We start from the raw sequence: 20,320 nt of genomic DNA, 5'->3' as shown, positions 1-20,320 counted from the left end.
GGTCAGTGGGGTCTTACCTGGTAAATAAAATTAGTTGAGTTTTAGTTTAGTTTACGACTTAGACCGGGCAGTGGTGGACAATCAGCGTCTCCCGAGACAGACTTTAAACCACCACATTGCAGCGTCACAGTCGTCGCGAAAACTAAGAATGAATGTCTCCCTTGCTGTGCCGAAAACTGTCAATAAATACATGTATATATATACATATACAGGATGCGTCACAATGTTATTAACACTTCTGAGAATTTGCAACAACGCCACGAGAAATGTGCCGCCTCCTCTCGGCTCTGGAGACCACCTGGAGAAGATTCCAGGCGTAGCGTTGACAATGATCACGTTACAGTGTAGTATCATCCGTTCTTTTCCCATTAAAAACGATAGTCCCATATAAGTCTTCACATCTGTTTCGAAACAACCTGTGTAGACACTTGGGTCTTTGCAGAACGCATGGGCCCTCTTTCGCTCTTGGTTATTGTTTGACTTGCACCCCACTGGGATTTTTGCACACAGCGGTGATATACGGTGCTTTTTCTGGAAGACTTTGCTGTTTTTTCCTGGATTTTTTTGTTTGCGCTTAGCCACTTTAAGATGTTTCTTGTTCCTGTTTTTGTTTGTTGCGGCTGCATCCGATTCAAGAACCGAATGGCTCACAGGGCTACACCAAATACATGAAACTGAAAACTGAAACACTCCGAGGGCCCCTTGCCTGCAACTACACATCTGGCAGCTTCATCAGCGTCCGATTCAAGTGAGACTCACTGCTGATGAGACACTGATTGTCAGAACCGGCCTAGAGTTCGACTTGTGTTGAACCAATGTCGCTGAAATGACGCACTCCCAGAAGGCCGTGCTACAGATGGGATGTGTAAAGAATGTAATGTGTTGGTGTTGGTAGTACAGGTGCTGTCGCTGTTAGTAGTACAGCTGCTATAGGTGCAGGTGACGTCAGTACAGGTGCTGTAGGTGCAAGTGACGTCAGTACAGGTGCTCTAGGTCTGTCGGTGACGTCAGTACGGGTGCTGTAGGTGTAGGTGACGTTAGTGCAGGTGCTGTAGGTGCAGGTGACGTCAGTGCAGGTGCTGTAGATGGCGTCAGTGCAGGTGCTGTAGGTGTGGGTGACGTCAGTGTAGGTGCTGTAGGTGTGGGTGACGTCAGTGCAGGTGCTGTAGGTGCAGGTGACGTCAGTACAGGTGAAGGTGACGTCAGTGCAGGTGCTGTAGGTGTGGGTGACGTCAGTGCAGGTGCTGTAGGTGTAAGTGACGTCAGTACAGGTGCTGTAGGTGCAGGTGACGTCAGTGCAGGTGCTATAGGTGTAGGTGACGTCAGTACAGGTGCTGTAGGTGTAGGTGACGTCAGTGCAGGTGTAGGTGACGTCAGTGCAGGTGCTGTAGGTGTGGGTGACGTCAGTGCAGGTGCTGTAGGTGCAGGTGACGTCAGTGCAGGTGCTGTAGGTGACGTCATTGCAGGTGCTGTAGGTGTAGGTGACGTCAGTACAGGTGCTGTAGGTGTAAGTGACGTCAGTGCAGGTGCTGTAGGTGTAGGTGACGTCAGTACAGGTGCTGTAGGTGTAGGTGACGTCAGTGCAGGTGCTGTAGGTGTAAGTGACGTCAGTGCAGGTGCTGTAGGTGTAAGTGACGTCAGTGTAGGTGCTGTAGGTGCGGGTGACGTCACCTGCAGTCGCGCGCACAGCAGCACCGCCCAGAGGCACGCGGCGACGTGGGGGCCGAAGGCCGCGACCCCCCGCCTCGGCCGAGCGGCCACGGGGCTCACACCGGGGTCCCCGTAGCAGCAGGAGGAGGAGGGGGGGTCCCCGTAGCAGGAGGAGGAGGAGGAGGGGGGGTCCCCGTAGCAGGAGGAGGAGGAGGAGGGGGGGTCCCCGTAGCAGCAGGAGGAGGAGGGGGGGTCCCTGCAGGAGGAGGGGCCCCTGTAGAGGGAGGGATCCCTGCAGGCTCCATGGAGCTTGCTCGGTTCCCCGAGGTTCCGTGCGCCCTGGGGGTCGCCGCCGTCCAGCGCGACTCTTCTGGGGGGCGAGGGGACCCCCCGCACCGCCGCCCACCACCACTGGTCACGTGGTCGCGCCGGGGCACCCAAGGCCCTCTGCCGGGGTCCACTTCTGGGGGTCGCCGGTGCGGTGGGGGGCACCCTCGTGCCAAACAACGGTGCCTCCTCCTCCACCACCTCCTCCACCTCCTCACGCCGAGTGACCATCGGCGCAGACATCATCAGATCAGCAAGCGCAATCCGTTTGGCTGACGGTGGTGCCGCTGCTCCATGAGCACTTGCAGCAACAGCAGCAGCACCAGCACCGGCAGCACCAGCACCAGCAGCAGCAGAAACACTAACAGAGCCCTAGCGGCAGCACCAGCAGCACTAGCATCCGTTAATAGTATTACAGCCACCAGCAATAATAGCAGTGAGACGTTTTAGGAGAGGCAATAAGATCAATGTATTCACCAAAAGCAGCTCAATGAGCACCACCACCACTCGTGACAGCAGCAGTGACGATGGCAGTCGGGTCCAGCTGCAGCAGCAGCAGATGATAAATCAGTGGTGGAACAAGCTATAGCTGCAGCATCGGGCTTGTCATACTCAATAGTTCAATCAGCACCAGCAGCATTAAGATCCACAGCTAACCCAGCAGCAGCATCAGATCCACACCTCACCCAGCAGCAGCAGCATCAGATCCACACCTAACGCAGCAGCACCAGCAGCAGCACCAGCAGCAGCAGCAGCACCAGCAGCAGGCTGCTGTTGTTGTGGTGGTGTCTGTGCGTCTCTGTACTCGCCTCGACTGAGCCCGGATCTCACCGGGAGTCGCCCACTGCCCGCAGCAGGAACACGCAGCAGGGACACGCCCCGCCTCGCCCCCTAGCGGGGGGCACGGCCGGGGGGGGCGGGGTGGGGGTGAGGTAATTGATCTGATTAACAGCGATACAACAATGTGGGCTATGGGTCTCTATGTAAGTCTATGGGTCTCTATGGGAGTCTATGGGTCTCTATGTAAGTCTATGGGTCTCTGTGTAAGTCTATAAGTCTCTATGCAAATCTGTGGGTCTCTGTCAGTATATGGGTCTCTATGTAAGTCTATGGGTATCTGTGTGAGTCTATGGGTCTCTGTATGAGTCTATGGGTCTCTATGTAAGTCTATGGGTCTCTGTGTAAGTCTATGGGTCTCTGTGTAAGTCTATGGGTCTCTGTGCAAGTCTATGGGTCTCTATGTAAGTCTATGGGTCTCTATGTAAGTCTATGGGTATCTATGTAAGTCTATGGGTCTCTATGTAAGTCTATGGGTCTCTGTGTAAGTCTATGGGTCTCTGTGTAAGTCTATGGGTCTCTGTGTAAGTCTATGGGTCTCTGTGTACGTCTATGGGTCTCTGTGTAAGTCTATGGGTCTCTATGTAAATCTGTGGGTCTCTATGTAAGTATATGGGTCTCTATGTAAGTATATGGGTCTCTATGTAAGTCTATGGGTCTCTATGGAATTATATGGGTCTCTATGTCAGTATATGGGTCTCTATGTAAGTCTATGATCTCTATGTAAGTCTATGGGTCTCTATGTAAGTCTATGGGTCTCTATGTAAGTCTATGGGTCTCTATGTGAGTCTATGGGTCTGTGTGTGGGTCTCTATGTGAGTCTATGGGTCTCTCTGTGTGTGGGTCTCCATGTGAGTCTATGGGTCTCTCTGTGTGTAGGTCTCCATGTGAGTCTATGGGTCTCTCTGTGTGTGGGTCTCCATGTGAGTCTATGGGTCTCTCTGTGTGTGGGTCTCTATGTGAGTCTATGGGTCTCTCTGTGTGTGGGTCTCCATGTGAGTCTATGGGTCTCTCTGTGTGTGGGTCTCCATGTGAGTCTACGGGTCTCTCTGTGTGTGGGTCTCTATGTGAGTCTACGGGTCTGTCTGTAAGTGTGTGGGTCTCTATGTATGTCTATGGGTCTCTACGTGAGTCTATGGGTCTCTAAGTGTGTGGGTCTCCATGTGAGTCTATGGGTCTCTCTGTAAGTGTGTGGGTCTCTATGTATGTCTATGGGTCTCTACGTGAGTCTATGGGTCTCTAAGTGTGTGGGTCTCCATGTGAGTCTATGGGTCTCTCTGTAAGTGTGTGGGTCTCTATGTATGTCTATGGGTCTCTACGTGAGTCTATGGGTCTCTAAGTGTGTGGGTCTCCACGTGAGTCTATGGGTCTCTCTGTAAGTGTGTGGGTCTCTATGTATGTCTATGGGTCTCTACGTGAGTCTATGGGTCTCTAAGTGTGTGGGTCTCCGTGTGGGTCCCATCGGAGCCGAGTGCGGGTTGGTTGGTTGGCGGCGAGACGCAGGCGGCGCCGCTCTTTGGCTGCCCCCTTGCGGGCAGCCGTGTGTTTACAAACACGAAGATGATCATTGATGAAGTATAGCGGGGAATGGGGTGTCACTGTGGAATGTGTTGGTGATGACAACATGGACAACAGTCACACTGTGTGGTGGTTGTTGTTGTTAAATAATAACTAAGGGGGGACACAAACTAAATAGACGCAGTTTATTCCATCTCCTCTGTTGTGTATCGAAGTCAGAATGTGTGCTGTCGTGTTCTGCTGTGTCTGTGTACAAGTCGCTCTCTCTCTGTCTCTCTGTCCCCCCTCCTCCCTGTGCCCAATCGCCATTCCCTTCCGTCTCGCTCGTTGGAACAAGCTCTGCCCCTCACCCCCAACCATCAATCAGCCTCACTCACTCGCTTCCCTTCGCACCTCCACGCACGCGCACCGATTGTCATCATCTCTCACTTCGCCACACCCCTCTTTCCCCAACCTTCCCCCATCACTGAACACCACCACCATCACCACCATCCCCTCTTCACAACTTCAACCATCACCACCAACAATAACAACCGCCATTCGCCACTAAGTGGCGGTGACGTCACCACGACGCTTGTGCCAGGCCATGTGCACCTTGAGGCCACGTGAAGTGTCGAACGCCCGCTGGCAGGAGGTCACGGGGCAGACCCAGGTGCCACGGGTCGACTGACTGAGATGACCGAGATGACTGGCTGATGCACCACCTGTGCCCCCTACTGTGCCAACTTGCTTTGCTTTAGCCACCTGGCGCTCCGCTCGTTGTTGTGAGCGTCGCTCCTCCGCCCTCCGTTGTTGCTGGAGGGCGACTGCCTCCAACTGCCCAGTAGCGTCCTTCACGTGCCTCCTCCACAGAGGCCGATCTTGACACCGCTGGTACCAGTCATCGGCAAGTCCACTCAGCTCCACGTCCTCCTGTACCACATCACTCCATCTCTTTTCTAGCCCGTGCCGCGCCCGTTTAGCCCCCTCGATCCGGCCGAACAAAAGCTGTTTAGGCATGCGGTGGCTGGGCATGTGGGCTACATGACCCAGCCAACGCAGCCTTGCCTGCCGGAGGAGCTCACCGATGGGACTTTGCCCAGATCTTTTAAGGATTTGTGAGCTCCTCACATCATCACCACTACCATCCCCTCTTCACAACTTCAACCATCACCATCATCACCACCACCATCACCACCACCATCACCACCACCACTACCACCATCACAACCATCCCCTCGTCACAACGTCCCTGCCCCGTGCGTCATCACACCCACTCATCATCAACGCCTCGTCGACACTCTCATCATCATCTTCTTCTCTTTCACGCATCATCATCACACTCATCAACTCGTCTCATCGCACTGTTCTGCGATGTAAATAGTTCATTGTTTGTTCGCCGCCTTCGGCAAGGCGCAATATCCATCACAATAAGATCAGCTCACGATGCCTTGGGTGACCATGGAGGTGCAAGATGATGATCCAGATGATGGTGATGATGACGTAGATGACAATGATGACGGCGCCGGAGGATGATGATGACGATGACGTAGATGATGAGTATGGTGATGACGCCGATGATGACGCTGATGATGATGATGATGGAGTAGATGATGATGGTGGTGGTGGTGAATGTGGGCCGGCCACACCGATTCGATTTGTGGAGGCGATCAGGATCGACTTCCTTGGCGGTGGGAATGTAACGGGTATGTAACGGGAATGTAACGGAAATATAACGTGGCAATTATATAATGAAGGGCCATTGCCCGAAACGTCGCCTATGATACAAAGATTGTGTACTTTTAAGCATACTCACGCACTCACACACACTCACTCACACACACTCACTCTCACACACACTCACAGACACACTCACACACACTCACTCACACACACTCACTCTCGCACACACTCACTCTCACACACACTCACTCTCACTCACAGACACTCACTGTCACACACATTCACTGTCACACACTCACTCTCACACTCTCACACACACGCACTCTCACACACACTCACTCTCACACACTCTCACACACACTCACACAGCCTCATACACTCACACAGGCTCACACACACACGCACTCACACACACACTCACACACAGGCTCACACACACACATACGCTCACACACACGCTCACACACGCACTCACACACACTCACACACACACGCAGGGGCACAGCGGAGGTTGCCAGCGAGAGCCGCACAATAACAACGTGCGGCTTCTGAGTTGCTGAGAAAAGCAGGAAGCCCCATGGGTGGTGGCGCACGGATGCAGGGTGGGTGGTGGTGGTGTTGTGGGTGTGGTGGTGTGTGTGGTGGTGTGCACGTGGTGGTCATGGTGTGGATGGTGTGTGTTGGGTAATCGTGGGGTGGTGGTGTTGTGGGTGTGGTGGTGTGTGTGGTGGTGTGCACGTGGTGGTCATGGTGTGGATGGTGTGTGTTGGGTAATCGTGGGGTGGTGGTGGTGTTGTGGGTGTGGTGGTGGTGTGTGGTGGTTGTGCACGTGGTGGTCATGGTGTGGATGGTGTGTGTTGGGTAATCGTGGGGTGGTGGTGGTGTTGTGGGTGTGGTGGTGTGTGTGGTGGTGTGCACGTGGTGGTCATGGTGTGGATGGTGTGTGTTGGGTAATCGTGGGGGTGGTGTGGTGTTGTGGGTGTGGTGGTGTGTGTGGTGGTGTGCACGTGGTGGTCATGGTGTGGATGGTGTGTGTTGGGTAATCGTGGGGTGGTGGTGGTGTTGTGGGTGTGGTGGTGTGTGTGGTGGTGTGCAACGTGGTGGTCATGGTGTTGGATGGTGTGTGTTGGGTAATCGTGGGGTGGTGGTGTTGTGGTGGTGGTGGTGGCAGTGTGTCGTGGTGGGTGAGTGAGAGCGGTGGGTGTAGTGGTTAGCGCTTCACTGTGCTATCGAACCCGGAGACACGAGTTCGATTCCCGTTCACGGCCAACACCACGTGACGAGTATTTGAACCGGTCCTGGGTATCCCCTAGGTCGACTCAGCCTCAAATTAGTACCCGTTGCGGTGTGTAAAAACATCGCCACTGGGGAGACAAAGGCGGCCGGGCGTGGTGCTGACCACCCACCCCCTCGTGTGCCACAGTGCCGGCCTGCACCGGTGCTGGCTGACAGCACTTGCCCCAACAGTCTATCAAGGCTATGCGGGGGAACTTTGCCTTTTGTGTGTTGATTGCAAAGCCATTCGGTGTCCAACCATTGTGGTGAACAGACGTTCACCACGGACGTTCAGCGCACGGCACTGAGGGCACGGGGGAATGCGGCGCCTCGGGTCGGGGCTCGGTGGCTCTCGTATCAGAGCAGCTGAGAGACAAACTCCACTCGCATGTCGGGGGGGGGGGGGCAATAAAGAGACGGAGACCACGTGGGGAGGAGACGGAGACCACGTGGGGAGGAGACGGAGACCACGTGGGGAGGAGACGGAGACCACGTGGGGAGGAGACGGAGACCACGTGGGGAGGAGACGGAGACCACGTGGGGAGGAGACGGAGACCACGTGGGGAGGAGACGGAGACAACGTGGGGAGGGAGACCACGTGGGGAGGAGACGGAGACCACGTGGGGAGGAGACGGAGACCACGTGGGGAGGAGACGGAGACCACGTGGGGAGGAGACGGAGACCACGTGGGGAGGAGACGGAGACCACGTGGGGAGGAGACGGAGACCACGTGGGGAGGAGACGGAGACCACGTGGGAGGAGACGGAGACCACGTGGGGAGGAGACGGAGACCACGTGGGGAGGAGACGGAGACCACGTGGGGAGGAGACGGAGACCACGTGGGGAGAGACGGAGACCACGTGGGGAGGAGAAGGAGACCACGTGGGGAGGAGAAGGAGACCACGTGGGGAGGAGACGGAGACCACGTGGGAGGAGACGGAGACCACGTGGGGAGGAGACGGAGACCACGTGGGAGGAGACGGAGACCACGTGGGGAGGAGACGGAGACCACGTGGGAGGAGACGGAGACCACGTGGGGAGGAGAAGGAGACCACGTGGGAGGAGACGGAGACCACGTGGGAGGAGACGGAGACCACGTGGGGAGGAGACGGAGACCACGTGGGGAGGAGACGGAGACCACGTGGGGAGGAGACGGAGACCACGTGGGGAGGAGACGGAGACCACGTGGGGAGGAGACGGAGACCACGTGGGGAGGAGACGGAGACCACGTGGGGAGGAGACGGAGACCACGTGGGAGGAGACGGAGACCACGTGGGGAGGAGACGGAGACCACGTGGGGAGGAGACGGAGACCACGTGGGGAGGAGACGGAGACCACGTGGGGAGGAGACGGAGACCACGTGGGGAGGAGAAGGAGACCACGTGGGAGGAGACGGAGACCACGTGGGAGGAGACGGAGACCACGTGGGGAGGAGACGGAGACCACGTGGGAGGAGACGGAGACCACGTGGGAGGAGACGGAGACCACGTGGGAGGAGACGGAGACCACGTGGGAGGAGACGGAGACCACGTGGGAGGAGACGGAGACCACGTGGGGAGGAGACGGAGACCACGTGGGAGGAGACGGAGACCACGTGGGAGGAGACGGAGAGTGGCAATGAGCAAGGTGGGAGCAACAGGGCGGAGACGGGGGAGCAGGACCTGGAGAAGAGAGGAGGTTCCACGCGGCGAGCCAGGGATGAGGACACAGGGAGTGATGGTGACCCAGGACAGGAGGGAGTGCTGCAGCAGGAGCAGCAGCAGCAGGAGCAGCAACAGCAGGAACAGCAACAGCAGGAACAGCAGCAGCAGCAGGAACAGCAGCAGCAGCAGGAGCAGCAGCAGCAGGAACAGCAACAGCAGGAGCAGCAACAGCAGGAACAGCAGCAGCAGGAGCAGCAACAGCAGGAACAGCAGCAGCAGGAGCAGCAGCAGCAGGAACAGCAACAGCAGGAACAGCAGCAGCAGCAGGAACAGCAACAGCAGGAGCAGCAGCAGCAGGAACAGCAACAGCAGGAACAGCAACAGCAGGAACAGCAGCAGCAGGAGCAGCAGCAGCAGGAACAGCACAGCAGCAGGAACAGCAGCAGCAGGAACAGCAACAGCAGGAACAGCAGCAGCAGGAACAGCAACAGCAGGAACAGCAGCAGCAGGAACAGCAACAGCAGGAACAGCAGGAACAGCAGCAGCAGGAACAGCAGCAGCAGGAACAGCAGCAGCAGGAACAGCAACAGCAGGAACAGCAGCAGCAGGAACAGAACAGCAGGAACAGCAGCAGCAGGAACAGCAGCAGCAGGAACAGCAGCAGCAGGAACAGCAACAGCAGGAACAGCAACAGCAGGAACAGCAGCAGCAGCAGGAACAGCAGCAGCAGGAACAGCAACAGCAGGAACAGCAACAGCAGGAACAGCAACAGCAGCAGGAACAGCAGCAGCAGGAACAGCAACAGCAGAACAGCAGCAGCAGGAGCAACAGCAGGAACAGCAACAGCAGGAACAGCAGCAGGAACAGCAGCAGCAGCAGGAACAGCAGCAGCAGGAACAGCAGCAGCAGGAACAGCAACAGCAGGAGCAGCAGCAGCAGGAACAGCAGCAGCAGCAGGAACAGCAGCAGCAGGAACAGCAGCAGCAGGAACAGCAACAGCAGGAGCAGCAACAGCAGGAACAGCAACAGCAGGAACAGCAGCAGCAGGAGCAGCAACAGCAGGAACAGCAACAGCAGGAACAGCAGCAGCAGGAACAGCAGCAGCAGCAGGAACAGCAGCAGCAGCAGGAGCAGCAGCAGCAGGAACAGCAACAGCAGGAACAGCAGCAGCAGGAGCAGCAACAGCAGGAACAGCAGCAGCAGGAGCAGCAACAGCAGGAACAGCAGCAGCAGGAGCAGCAACAGCAGGAACAGCAACAGCAGGAACAGCAGCAGCAGGAGCAGCAGCAGCAGGAACAGCAACAGCAGGAACAGCAGCAGCAGGAGCAGCAACAGCAGGAACAGCAACAGCAGGAACAGCAGCAGCAGGAACAGCAGCAGCAGCAGGAACAGCAGCAGCAGCAGGAGCAGCAGCAACAGCAGGAACAGCAGCAGCAGGAACAGCAGCAGCAGCAGGAACAGCAGCAGCAGCAGGAACAGCAGCAGCAGGAACAGCAGCAACAGCAGGAACAGCAGCAGCAGGAACAGCAGCAGCAGGAACAGCAACAGCAGGAACAGCAGCAGCAGCAGGTACAGCAGCAGCAGGAACAGCAGCAGCAGGAACAGCAGCAGCAGGAACAGCAGCAGCAGCAGGAACAGCAGCAGCAGGAACAGCAGCAACAGCAGGAACAGCAGCAGCAGGAACAGCAACAGCAGGAACAGCAGCAGCAGGAACAGCAGCAGCAGGAACAGCAGCAACAGCAGGAACAGCAGCAGCAGGAACAGCAGCAGCAGCAGGAACAGCAACAGCAGGAACAGCAGCAGCAGCAGGAACAGCAGCAGCAGGAGCAGCAGCAACAGCAGGAACAGCAGCAGCAGCAGGAACAGCAGCAGCAGGAACAGCAGCAGCAGCAGGAACAGCAGCAGCAGGAGCAGCAGCAACAGCAGGAACAGCAGCAGCAGCAGGAACAGCAGCAGCAGGAGCAGCAGCAGGAGGAATGCCGAGCCTGCACCAGTGGGGACAATGCCAAGAGGAAGATCGTGTGGGCATTCGGAGGGAGTGGGTGATGAATGGGTTTAGTGGGTGGGTGGGTGAGTGGGTTGGTGAGTAGGTGAGTAGGTGGGTAAGTGGGCTATTGAGTGAATGGATGAGTGGGTGAATGGGCGAGTGGGTTGGTGAATGTGTGAATGGGTAGGTGAATTTGTGAGTGGATAAGTGAGTAAATGGGTGAGTGGCTAAGTGGGTTGGTGAATGGGTGAGTGGATTAGTTAGTGAATGGGTGAGTGGGTTGGTTGCATGGGTGAGTAGGTTTGGTGAATGGGTTGGTGAGTGCGTGGGTTGGTCAATGGGTGAGTGGGTTGGTGCATGGGTGAGTGGATGGGTAGTTGAATGGGTGAGCGGATTACTGAGTGAATGGATGAGTGGGTTGGTGCATGGGTGAGTGGATGGGTAGGGTGAATGGGTCAGTGGATTAGTGAGAAGGCGAGTGGGGTTTGTGTCTTGCGGGCCAGTGTTTACCTGCAGTGTTTGTGTAACCAGCGAAACTTTTGACGGTGGGGGGTTGAACCCCTGATCCTGCCCCTCTCTACAAATTGTGCTCTTGGCATCCTGCCAATGAGACGAGGAACGCAATCGGAAATCTTGGAGAGAACAGCTGCGAGCAGAGTCCTTGCACGAAATGTGCCCTTGAGAAACCCGTCTAATGATTTTAGGGGGTCTGAACTTTGATGCAATGGGTTTGTGTGTGTGTAGAGGAGGAGTTGGAGGCGCTGCTGCTGAACCTGGAGTTTGCCACTAAGAGGTGGGGCCTTTCCATCAGCCCCACCAAAACTAAGCACCTGCCTGGGTAATTTGTACCATCGGACAATCCACCCCCACAACTCCCAATCGGTGATGGGGCAGTTGTGGAGAGTGTGGAGAGTTTCCCATACCTGGGCAGTGTGCTCATGACCGGCTCTGGTTTAACAGCAGAGGTCTCACTCTGAATCAGTCGAGCGGCAATATCTTTTCATCGGTTGCGTAACGCTGTGTGGAAGCTACCTGGTATGTCGCTCCGCACGAAGCTTCAGGTCTTCTCGGCCACGGTAATTCCCTCCCTTCTCTACGCTTGCGAAACGTGGACCCCCCTAATGGAGCATCTTCGCCGGTTAGAAACATTTAGGCTGGCCTGCCTACGATCCATCCTGGGTTTAACCAGGTTGGATTGTGTGAGGAGCTCACAAATTCTTGAAAGATCTGGGCAAAGTCCCATCGATGAGCTCCTCCGGCAGGCAAGACTGCGTTGGCTGGGTCATGTAGCCCTCATGCCCAGCCACCGCATGCCTAAACAGCTTTTGTTCGGCCGGATTGAGGGAGCTAAACGGGCGCGGCACGGGCTAGAGAAGAGATGGAGTGATGTGGTACAGGAGGACGTGGAGTTGAGTGGACTTGCTGATGACTGGTACCAGCGGTGTCAAGATCGGCCTCTGTGGAGGAGGCTCGTGAAGGACGCTACTGGGCAGTTGGAGGCAGTCGCCCTCCAACAACAACGGAGGGCGGAGGAGCGACGCTCACAACAACGAGCGAAGCGCTGGGTGGCTAAAGCACAGCAAGTTGGCACAGTAGGGGGCACAGGTGGTGCATCAGCCAGTCATCTCGGTCATCTCAGTCAGACGACCCGTGGCACCTGGGTCTGCCCCGTGACCTCCTGCCAGTGGGCGTTCGGCACTTCACGTGGCCTCAAGGTGCACATGGCCTGGCACAAGCGTCGTGGTGACGTCACCGCCACTTAGTGGCGAATGGCGGTTGTTGTTGATGGTGGTGGGGTGGTCGTGGTGGGGTTGTGGTGCGGTGGTGGTGATGGCGATGATGAGGGTGGTGATGATGGTGATGGTGGTGATGGTGGTGGTGATGGTGGCGGCGGTGGTGGTGGTGGGGTGGTGATGGTGATGGTGGTCGTGATGGTGGTGGCGGTGGTGGTGGTGATGGTGGTGGTGATGGTGGGGTGGCGGTGATGGTGGCGGTGGTGGCGGCGGTGGTGGGGTGGTGATGGTGGTCGTGATGGTGGTGGCGGCGGCGGTGGTGGTGGCGATGTCGCTGCGAGTGTAATCCCAGGCGAGTAATTTGCAAGGCGACGTCTGCGCCAACACGAGTCACCACATTGTGTGCGCGCGCGCGCGCGTTTGAGTTCGTATTGTTTTGCTGTAATCAATAAATAGGCGAAGGGATTGCGTTTATTCGCCGCCGCCGCCACCAAAGAAAATAAAACCATGACGACATCCCTCGCCATCACCCCGCCGGGGCCTTCCTCTGGAGCCAACGGAGTCGACACAATGACCACGTCGACAGCGCGAGACGCGCACAAAGGCACAGCTCCCCCGTACAGCCTCAGCAGAATGTCGGGGCAAGTGCTGTTAGTAGCGAGTTGCGGCACCGACGAAGGCCGGCACTGTGGCACGCGGAGGGGGTGGGCGGGCAGCATCACGCCCGGCCGCCTTTGTCTCTCCAGTGGCGATATTTTTTACACACCGCACCGGGTATCCATTTGAGGCTGAGTTGACCTAGGGGAGGCCCAAGACCGGTTCAGATGATCGTCGCTGGTGTTGGCCGTGAGCGGGAATCGAACTCGGATCACTGGATTCGGAGCGCAGCGTAGCGCTAACCACTACACTACCGCTCCCCCACACGCAAAAGACAAAGATCCCCCGTGTAGCCTGAACAGACTGTAGGGGCAAGTGCTGTTAGCCAGCACCTATGAAGGCCGGCACGGCACACGAGGGGGTGGGTGGCCGGCACCATGCCCAGCCGCCTTTGTCTCCCCAGTAGCGATGTTTACTATACACCGCTCCAGGTTATCAATTGAGGCCGAGTCAACTTAGGGGAGGAGGCCCAGGACCGCTGCAGATAATTTAGATAATCGTCACCGGTGTTGGCCGCGAGCGGGAATCGAACTCTAGTCGCCAGGTTCGTTCGCGCAGCACAGCGCTAACCACGGCACCACCGATCCTCCCCACCACTCCCCACCCACCGCTCCCCACCCACCGCTCCCCACCACTCGTCACCCACCACTCCCCACCACTCGCACGGCCAGTCTCGAGCGCGTGCGGCCACCACCGACCAGACCCGGCTCCGGTGGCGAGCACCACAAACACCACGCGGTGGAGGAGGGGCTGGGGGCTCCGAGAGGGGGGTTCAGGGGGGGGGGGTCCCGTAAGTGAACGCCCCCCGTCTCCCCCCGTCTCCTTCCGCCGTCGGCGCCCACGCGAGCCCCCCCCCCCACACGAGCCTCCCCCCCCCCGCGCGCCTTATCAGCTCCGGGGAAGCGGCCCCCTCAATGTGGCCCATTGTGAGCACGTGGGGGGGAGGGGGGCACAATGGGTGGGGGGGGGGTTGAGGGGGGGTACAATGGGGGGGGGGGGTACAATTGTCCCCGCTGCAGGTGCCTGCTGGAACACGGGGCGAGGAGGGTGCCCTGAGCAATTGTGTAGCAGCAACAATCAACACAATCACAATCAACACAACCACAGGCAACACAATCACATAGCATGCGACACACACACACACCATGCGACACACACATTCACAGCATGCAACACACACATACACATAGCATGCGACACACACACAAAAGACAAAGATCCCCCGTATAGACTTAACAGACTGTAGGGGCAAGTGCTGTGAGCGAGCACCTATGAAGGCCGGAACGGTACACGAGAGGGTGGGTGGCCAGCACCACGCCCGACCGCCTTTGTCTCCCCAGTGGCGATGTCTACTCCACAGCGAGAGGAAGCACAGACGAGGGTCTATAGGAGCAGCCTCAGCAGTGGGCCACGTGCTCTGCGGCCTTCTCGTGAAGAAGGTCACGGGATGAGTTCCCCTCGTCACGGGATGAGTTCCCCTCGTCACGGGATGAGTTCCCCTCGTCACGGGATGAGTTCCCCTCGTCACGGGATGAGTTCCCCTCGTCACGGGATGAGTTCCCCTCGTCACGGGATGAGTTCCCCTCGTCACGGGATGAGTTCCCCTCGTCACGGGAGTCAAGTGGAGAGAGAAGAACGCGTGGGAGAGGGAGCAACGCTCGATCCCAGGGGTCGGAAACCTGAGGCTCTGGAGCCGCATCGCACGGCGGCTCTAATTGACGACTGCATCGTGACGTAGTTATTATTATAATTAATTATGACGGTATTATTGATTGTTATTTAATATTAATTATTATTCGGTATTATTGATAATTTATTAATCATGATTTATCTTGACGTTATCATTAATTATTACTCATTATTTATCATTAATGATGACGGTTTTACTTATTATTATTTTATGGATCCATCAAGACCCTTAAGATCTTGTGATCTCCAACTGATCAGCACTCCCAGGGTCCTGGTTGCGCTCTTTTGGCGATCCGTGCTTTTGTGAGCGTGGCACCCACCAGCTAAGGAACGTCCTCCACTTGAAATCAGGCAATCGGAGTCGGTAGATCGATTTAAGTCTGTTCTGAACCCCCATCGCTTTAAAGTGGCCTTGCCTCTTTAGTGTGCTCGGTTGGCCCCTGGATCCGTTCTTGTTTCCTGCTGTCCACGGATCGCGCAATCGGAATCCGAAGATGGAACGCGCGGGAAACATTTGAATAATAATAATTGTTGCGATCGCTCCAATGGAGTTTAATTTGTTTTTCTGTACCGCCATCTGCTGGCGAGCCACGATAACGACTCCTCTGAGCTCGCGGGAAGTTTCGCGACGTGGTCTGTGTGTGAGCCACCAGCTGCCTCCATGGTGCTGGACTGTGGGTGTAGCGAATGTTCAACTTCTTTCGCACCGTACCTAGCCAACCGTGGCTCATCCGATGTGCGGGGGGGGGGGGGGATCAAACTAAACACGAACAGCTGTTCTCAAGAAATTAGTTTAAAATCTACAGGTGCCACAGGTCTCCACGTGCAGCGTAGTATCAGTAGTAATACTAATTTCTATTTTATATTAATACTTTCATATTGAAGTATACACATGTTAGCTCCACTCACAAATATAAATAAAATGTAAGTGCAATAGAAAGCTGATCACGACAATGTCACTGACTCCTCTCGAAACTCCAATAAAAGGAAGAGCTATGATAAAAGCGAATCATATCTGCAGAGTTATCCAATCAGAAAACATTGGGATGTTTGACATCTGAAGCTACAGGGGAACTACTCATGTGAGCGAGTTGTTTAAACGGCGAAACAGACTTCCACGGAGCGAGGAAGGCGATTCTACAATCGCGGAGTCTGCCTGCAGAAAACAACAACAACAACAACTCTTGTTGTTTATGTTTAGCAGGTAAGGCCCAACGAGCTGCCCAGCTATTCATTCACAAGGCTCCGTCTCCCAGAGAACGTCAACAACATCAGCCAACGTCCCAAGACTCGCTGAGCCGTTGTTGTTGTTGTTTACATAGCGAGCACAATGACGTCATGATCGTTGTTGTTGTTATTGTTGTGGCACAGGGTCGCCGCAAAGTCATTGAGTGTCAACTCACGCCGTCGCAAATTGGGGAATGAGTGCCCAGGATTGTGAGTCGGGAATTCCGCGGACGATCACTTGGCAGGGCATCTGATGTGATGCGGCCTCCACGAGGCACAGACTTGTCAACAACAACAGCAGCAGGAGCACGTGACTTTCATTCCCCCTTTGGGACTTTCTTAAAGGCGCTCTCGGATACGCCGCTGCTGTCGGCCGTCTGGAACGCTCTCCTTTCGCCGTGGCACTTAAAAATCATCCAGATTGAAAGCTCATTTTTTATTTTTAAAAAAAGCTTTTTGTATTTTACTTTCTTGTATTTCGCCCCGCACCTCCGATAAGCACGGTTGGCTAAGTACGGCGCGAAAGAAGTTCATCATATCGTACGAGATTTTTTCCACGCGCAAAAATGGACTTTGTGGGTACCCTGTGGCGTGGCGTGTGTGGCTGTGTGTGCGGTGGTTTTATTTCCTCCGACACTCGCCAAACTTGAAGTTTATTCCTTAAAATCCACCACTCACCCCGCCTCACGCATTCCATTCAGTTTTAACAAATTCTCTCGAACAAACACAATCGCGGCCCGCTCTCACTTGGTGCTTCCTATGGAGCGAGTCATTCTCTCGCCTTAGAGCCGCCTTTTCCTGTCTTAGCAACAACAACAACAAACGAAAACATTCTCTCGGATCCATAAAAACCCCACCGCACACTTACCAATGCATTCATCGTTATCATTACTAATAGTAGTACTGTAGTATCACTTGTAGCAGAATTATTACTATTTGTATTAGTAGTATTAATATTAGTAGTATTACTATTAGTAGTATTATTAGTAGTATTATTACTATTAGTAGTATTAGTAATAGCAGTAGTATTAGTAGTAGTATTAGTAGTAGTATTACTATTAGTAGTATTAGTAGTAGTATTACTATTTGTAGTATTATGGCTTCGCACAGTCGGCACACTCAACGCCCTGTATAAATCAATATTATTTATATATAAAATTGGAAAATGTGTAAAAAATACGCTTGCACACACACGGTGGGTGTGTGTGGTCCTGGCTCTTGCCAGTGGCGTCACTGGATCTTTAACGTCCTCTTGAGTCAAAGCGGATTGTGCGTGGTATATTTATTGTTGTTGATGTTGTTGTTGTTGATATTAACCAGAGCGGCCGCTCGCCCGCCCGCGTCGAAAACCGTCAACATCTTGGAAGGCGCCGCTGGGGCGCGCCACCACCATTGTTGTGCCACGCGTCGCTCCACTGCTGGATGAGTGACACCAGCGGGCCAAGTGTACTGCGGCGTAGTATCACCCCCCTCCCCTCCACCCCGTCACGTTGACTCCACGCGCCCTCCTCTCGGCCCCGTCCCGGAACGACGTCAAAGACTCCGTGACGGCCTTCCCAAGAGCCGAGGCCGTCGCGTGCCCGTCTAAGGGGCTTGCCGGTTTCCTCAATTAGACAACAAAAAGTCATCATTTACACCGCAGATGTTGAGTGAATGTTCGTGTGGCACCAATCATCGCCCCCCCCCACGACCGCGAAGCACTTGGCAGGACCCTCACAAAGAGGGTCACGAGACTCTCACCGATGCTCTCATGGGTAAAGAAGCGGAATAAAAATCACGATAATGATGGTACCAACACGTTTCCATCTGCCACAAAGGCAGTTTTACGATGAATGTCGCCACGAATGGGTTTAATGAACGTTGACCCTTCTGAACGTGGCCACGTGGCCACGTTTAATCGCAGCTGCCCGCAGGCCAGAGCCGAACCAAGTTTACTGACAGTGGAAGTGCTGCAGTTACATACTCTTAGGTTTTTTCGGTAAAGTCACGTAGGTAAAAAAAAGAATAATATAATAATAAAATAATAGAAATTATATAAATAAAATAATAACTCACTACGTTTCGGAGGCAACACAAGTCTCCGTCATCAGGTGGGACCGTCACAGCTAAAATGTATCACTTGATACAGTAAATGTAGCTGTGACGGTCCCACCTGATGACGGAGACTTGTGTTGCCTCCGAAACGTTGTGATTTATTATTTTATTTCTATTATTATTTCTATTATTTATTACCTACGTGACTTTACCGAAAAAACCTAAGAGTATGAATCCTTGCAGTCACGAAAGCTTCAAATCTAGAATTACTGCAGTTACAGCTTACAGACCCTTGTCCACTGCTGGATGAGGGCCTCCCTGTCGGCGGCTTTCGGCAATAGGGGTTTTGTTTTTTTGCGGGACCATACTTCACCACGCGGGTCAGTCGCTTCATCAGTAGGGTGGCCCGTTTTGACTTCGTGTCACGCGCCTAGTCCAAAGCCACTTGGTGGCAGTGCCTTTCGTGAAGTTTCTAAACAGTTTGAGAGGCATCATTATTTTTACGATGAGCGGTATAATTGCCATGGGCGTGTTCAACGAGATTCCCCCATGACCCGTGCCACCCTCTCAAAAATAAACCCTCGACTAAAAGCCATGGTCGAAGTCGTTAATTCATTCCGCGAGATGGGAGTGGCTTTTTTCTGGGGGGGTGGAATTCAGTGCCCGGAGCTGTGTGGGCAAACCACATTTCCAGCTCGCTCTGTCTCTGTTCTCTGCCAGGGAATCCTCCCCCCACCCCCGATTATCCACCACCGCCTTCTCAGGGAGCTAGCAAGCAGTCCAGTGTGTTGTGACCAGGGTCCGTATTGACCCATAGAATAATAAGGCCCTCATATGTTAACTACCTCGCCTGGAATACAGGAGGTCGTGGGTTCGATCCCGACCCTGACGCCTGCTGCTGTATATTTGGAGTTTGAGTCTCTCTCTCTCTCATCAATCATCACGGTGGCCAGGATATGTTAACTACCTCGCCTGGTATACAGGAGGTCGTGGGTTCGATCCCGACCCTGATGCCTGCTGCTGTATATTTGAAGTTTGAGTCTCTCTCTCTCTCATCAATCATCACGGTGGCCAGGATATGTTAACTACCTCGCCTGGTATACAGGAGGTCGTGGGCTCGATCCCGACCCTGACGTCTGCTGCTGTATATTTGGAGTTTGCATGCCTCTCTCTCCCTCTCCCCGTGGTCACGTGGATTTTTTTCCCGGGTCCTCCCGTCCCCCCCCCCTCCACATTTAGAATTAACATCACGTGTTCAGAGTGTTTGGCCGATGTACATGTCCACGCGATGATGACGACAAGCCACTTCGATTAGCTATTATTCATGATAGCCAGGTCGCTACTGAAAACAAGGGCTATTATACAGCTCAGTGGGGCATTACCTGGTAAAATAACAAAAACGTCGTTTAGTTTTCATAATACAGGTTGCTTTTGGCTTAGATCGCGTAAATATTTAAATGTGTGGTTCAACCGCCAAGACCCGACAAAGCCAATTAGTGAGGTTTGTCACACAAACAGAACGTGCCAATTCTCTCACGAGCACAAACACACCGGTGTGTTGGAGAGCCACAACATTGACAATCTCCTTCAGGTCCTCAGCTTCACCTTGAAGTGAAGAGCCGAGTGACAGCAGCCTGGCCATCACGGAACACAGTTTTTTAATTACGATGGCGTCGTCACCGTCATCACCATTCGTGACTTTGCCACAGCTAAGGCGAGGAGGAACCATCCTGCTTGGATGAAGAAATGAGCGCAGCGAGTGATTTACGTTCGATGAAGATACTCTTGAGTCGAACAAACGTGTTAATGTTACATTGCTAAATGAATACATGTTTGACGATTTCAGGATAGTGTTTGTAAGATTGTGTTTGTAATACTGTGGAAACGAAGTCCCTTTCCCTCCTATGATAGCCTCTGCGCCCATCATCGCCTGAATTTGGCCCTGGCTGCGAACCGGGGCTATGCCTGACCCTGCTGGTGAGACACCGTGTGTCGAAACCGCTCCGGAAGTTTGTGCTCATCTCGAAGCAGCGCTGCTGAAATTACATCGCAGCTGTCAACCCATTATCAGTGCCCTACCT

The 20,320-nt window shown here is 54.5% G+C and overlaps 1 protein-coding gene across 1 annotated transcript in view; it reads right to left on the bottom strand.

Moving 5' to 3' along the window:
• The window catches only part of LOC133356206 (protein jagged-1-like), a 40,092-nt gene extending 37,884 nt beyond the window's left edge, over positions 1 to 2,208 (bottom strand). Inside the window, exons 1-2 of the mRNA XM_061573582.1 lie at positions 2,143 to 2,208; positions 1,672 to 1,797 (exon numbers count right to left, since the gene is read on the bottom strand). Coding sequence (XP_061429566.1) covers positions 1,672 to 1,797; positions 2,143 to 2,208 — 192 coding nt within the window. The remainder of the gene's footprint in view (positions 1 to 1,671; positions 1,798 to 2,142) is intronic.
• Between the last annotated feature and the right edge of the window lie 18,112 nt (positions 2,209 to 20,320).

This window comes from Lethenteron reissneri, chromosome 53 (assembly GCF_015708825.2).
Source record: "Lethenteron reissneri isolate LAM-NWPU_2019-01 chromosome 53, ASM1570882v1, whole genome shotgun sequence".
In the NCBI taxonomy this organism is placed as follows: domain Eukaryota; kingdom Metazoa; phylum Chordata; class Hyperoartia; order Petromyzontiformes; family Petromyzontidae; genus Lethenteron; species Lethenteron reissneri.
The sequence above is the reverse complement of the archived record's forward strand: the minus strand, read 5'-3'. Positions and strand labels throughout refer to the sequence as shown.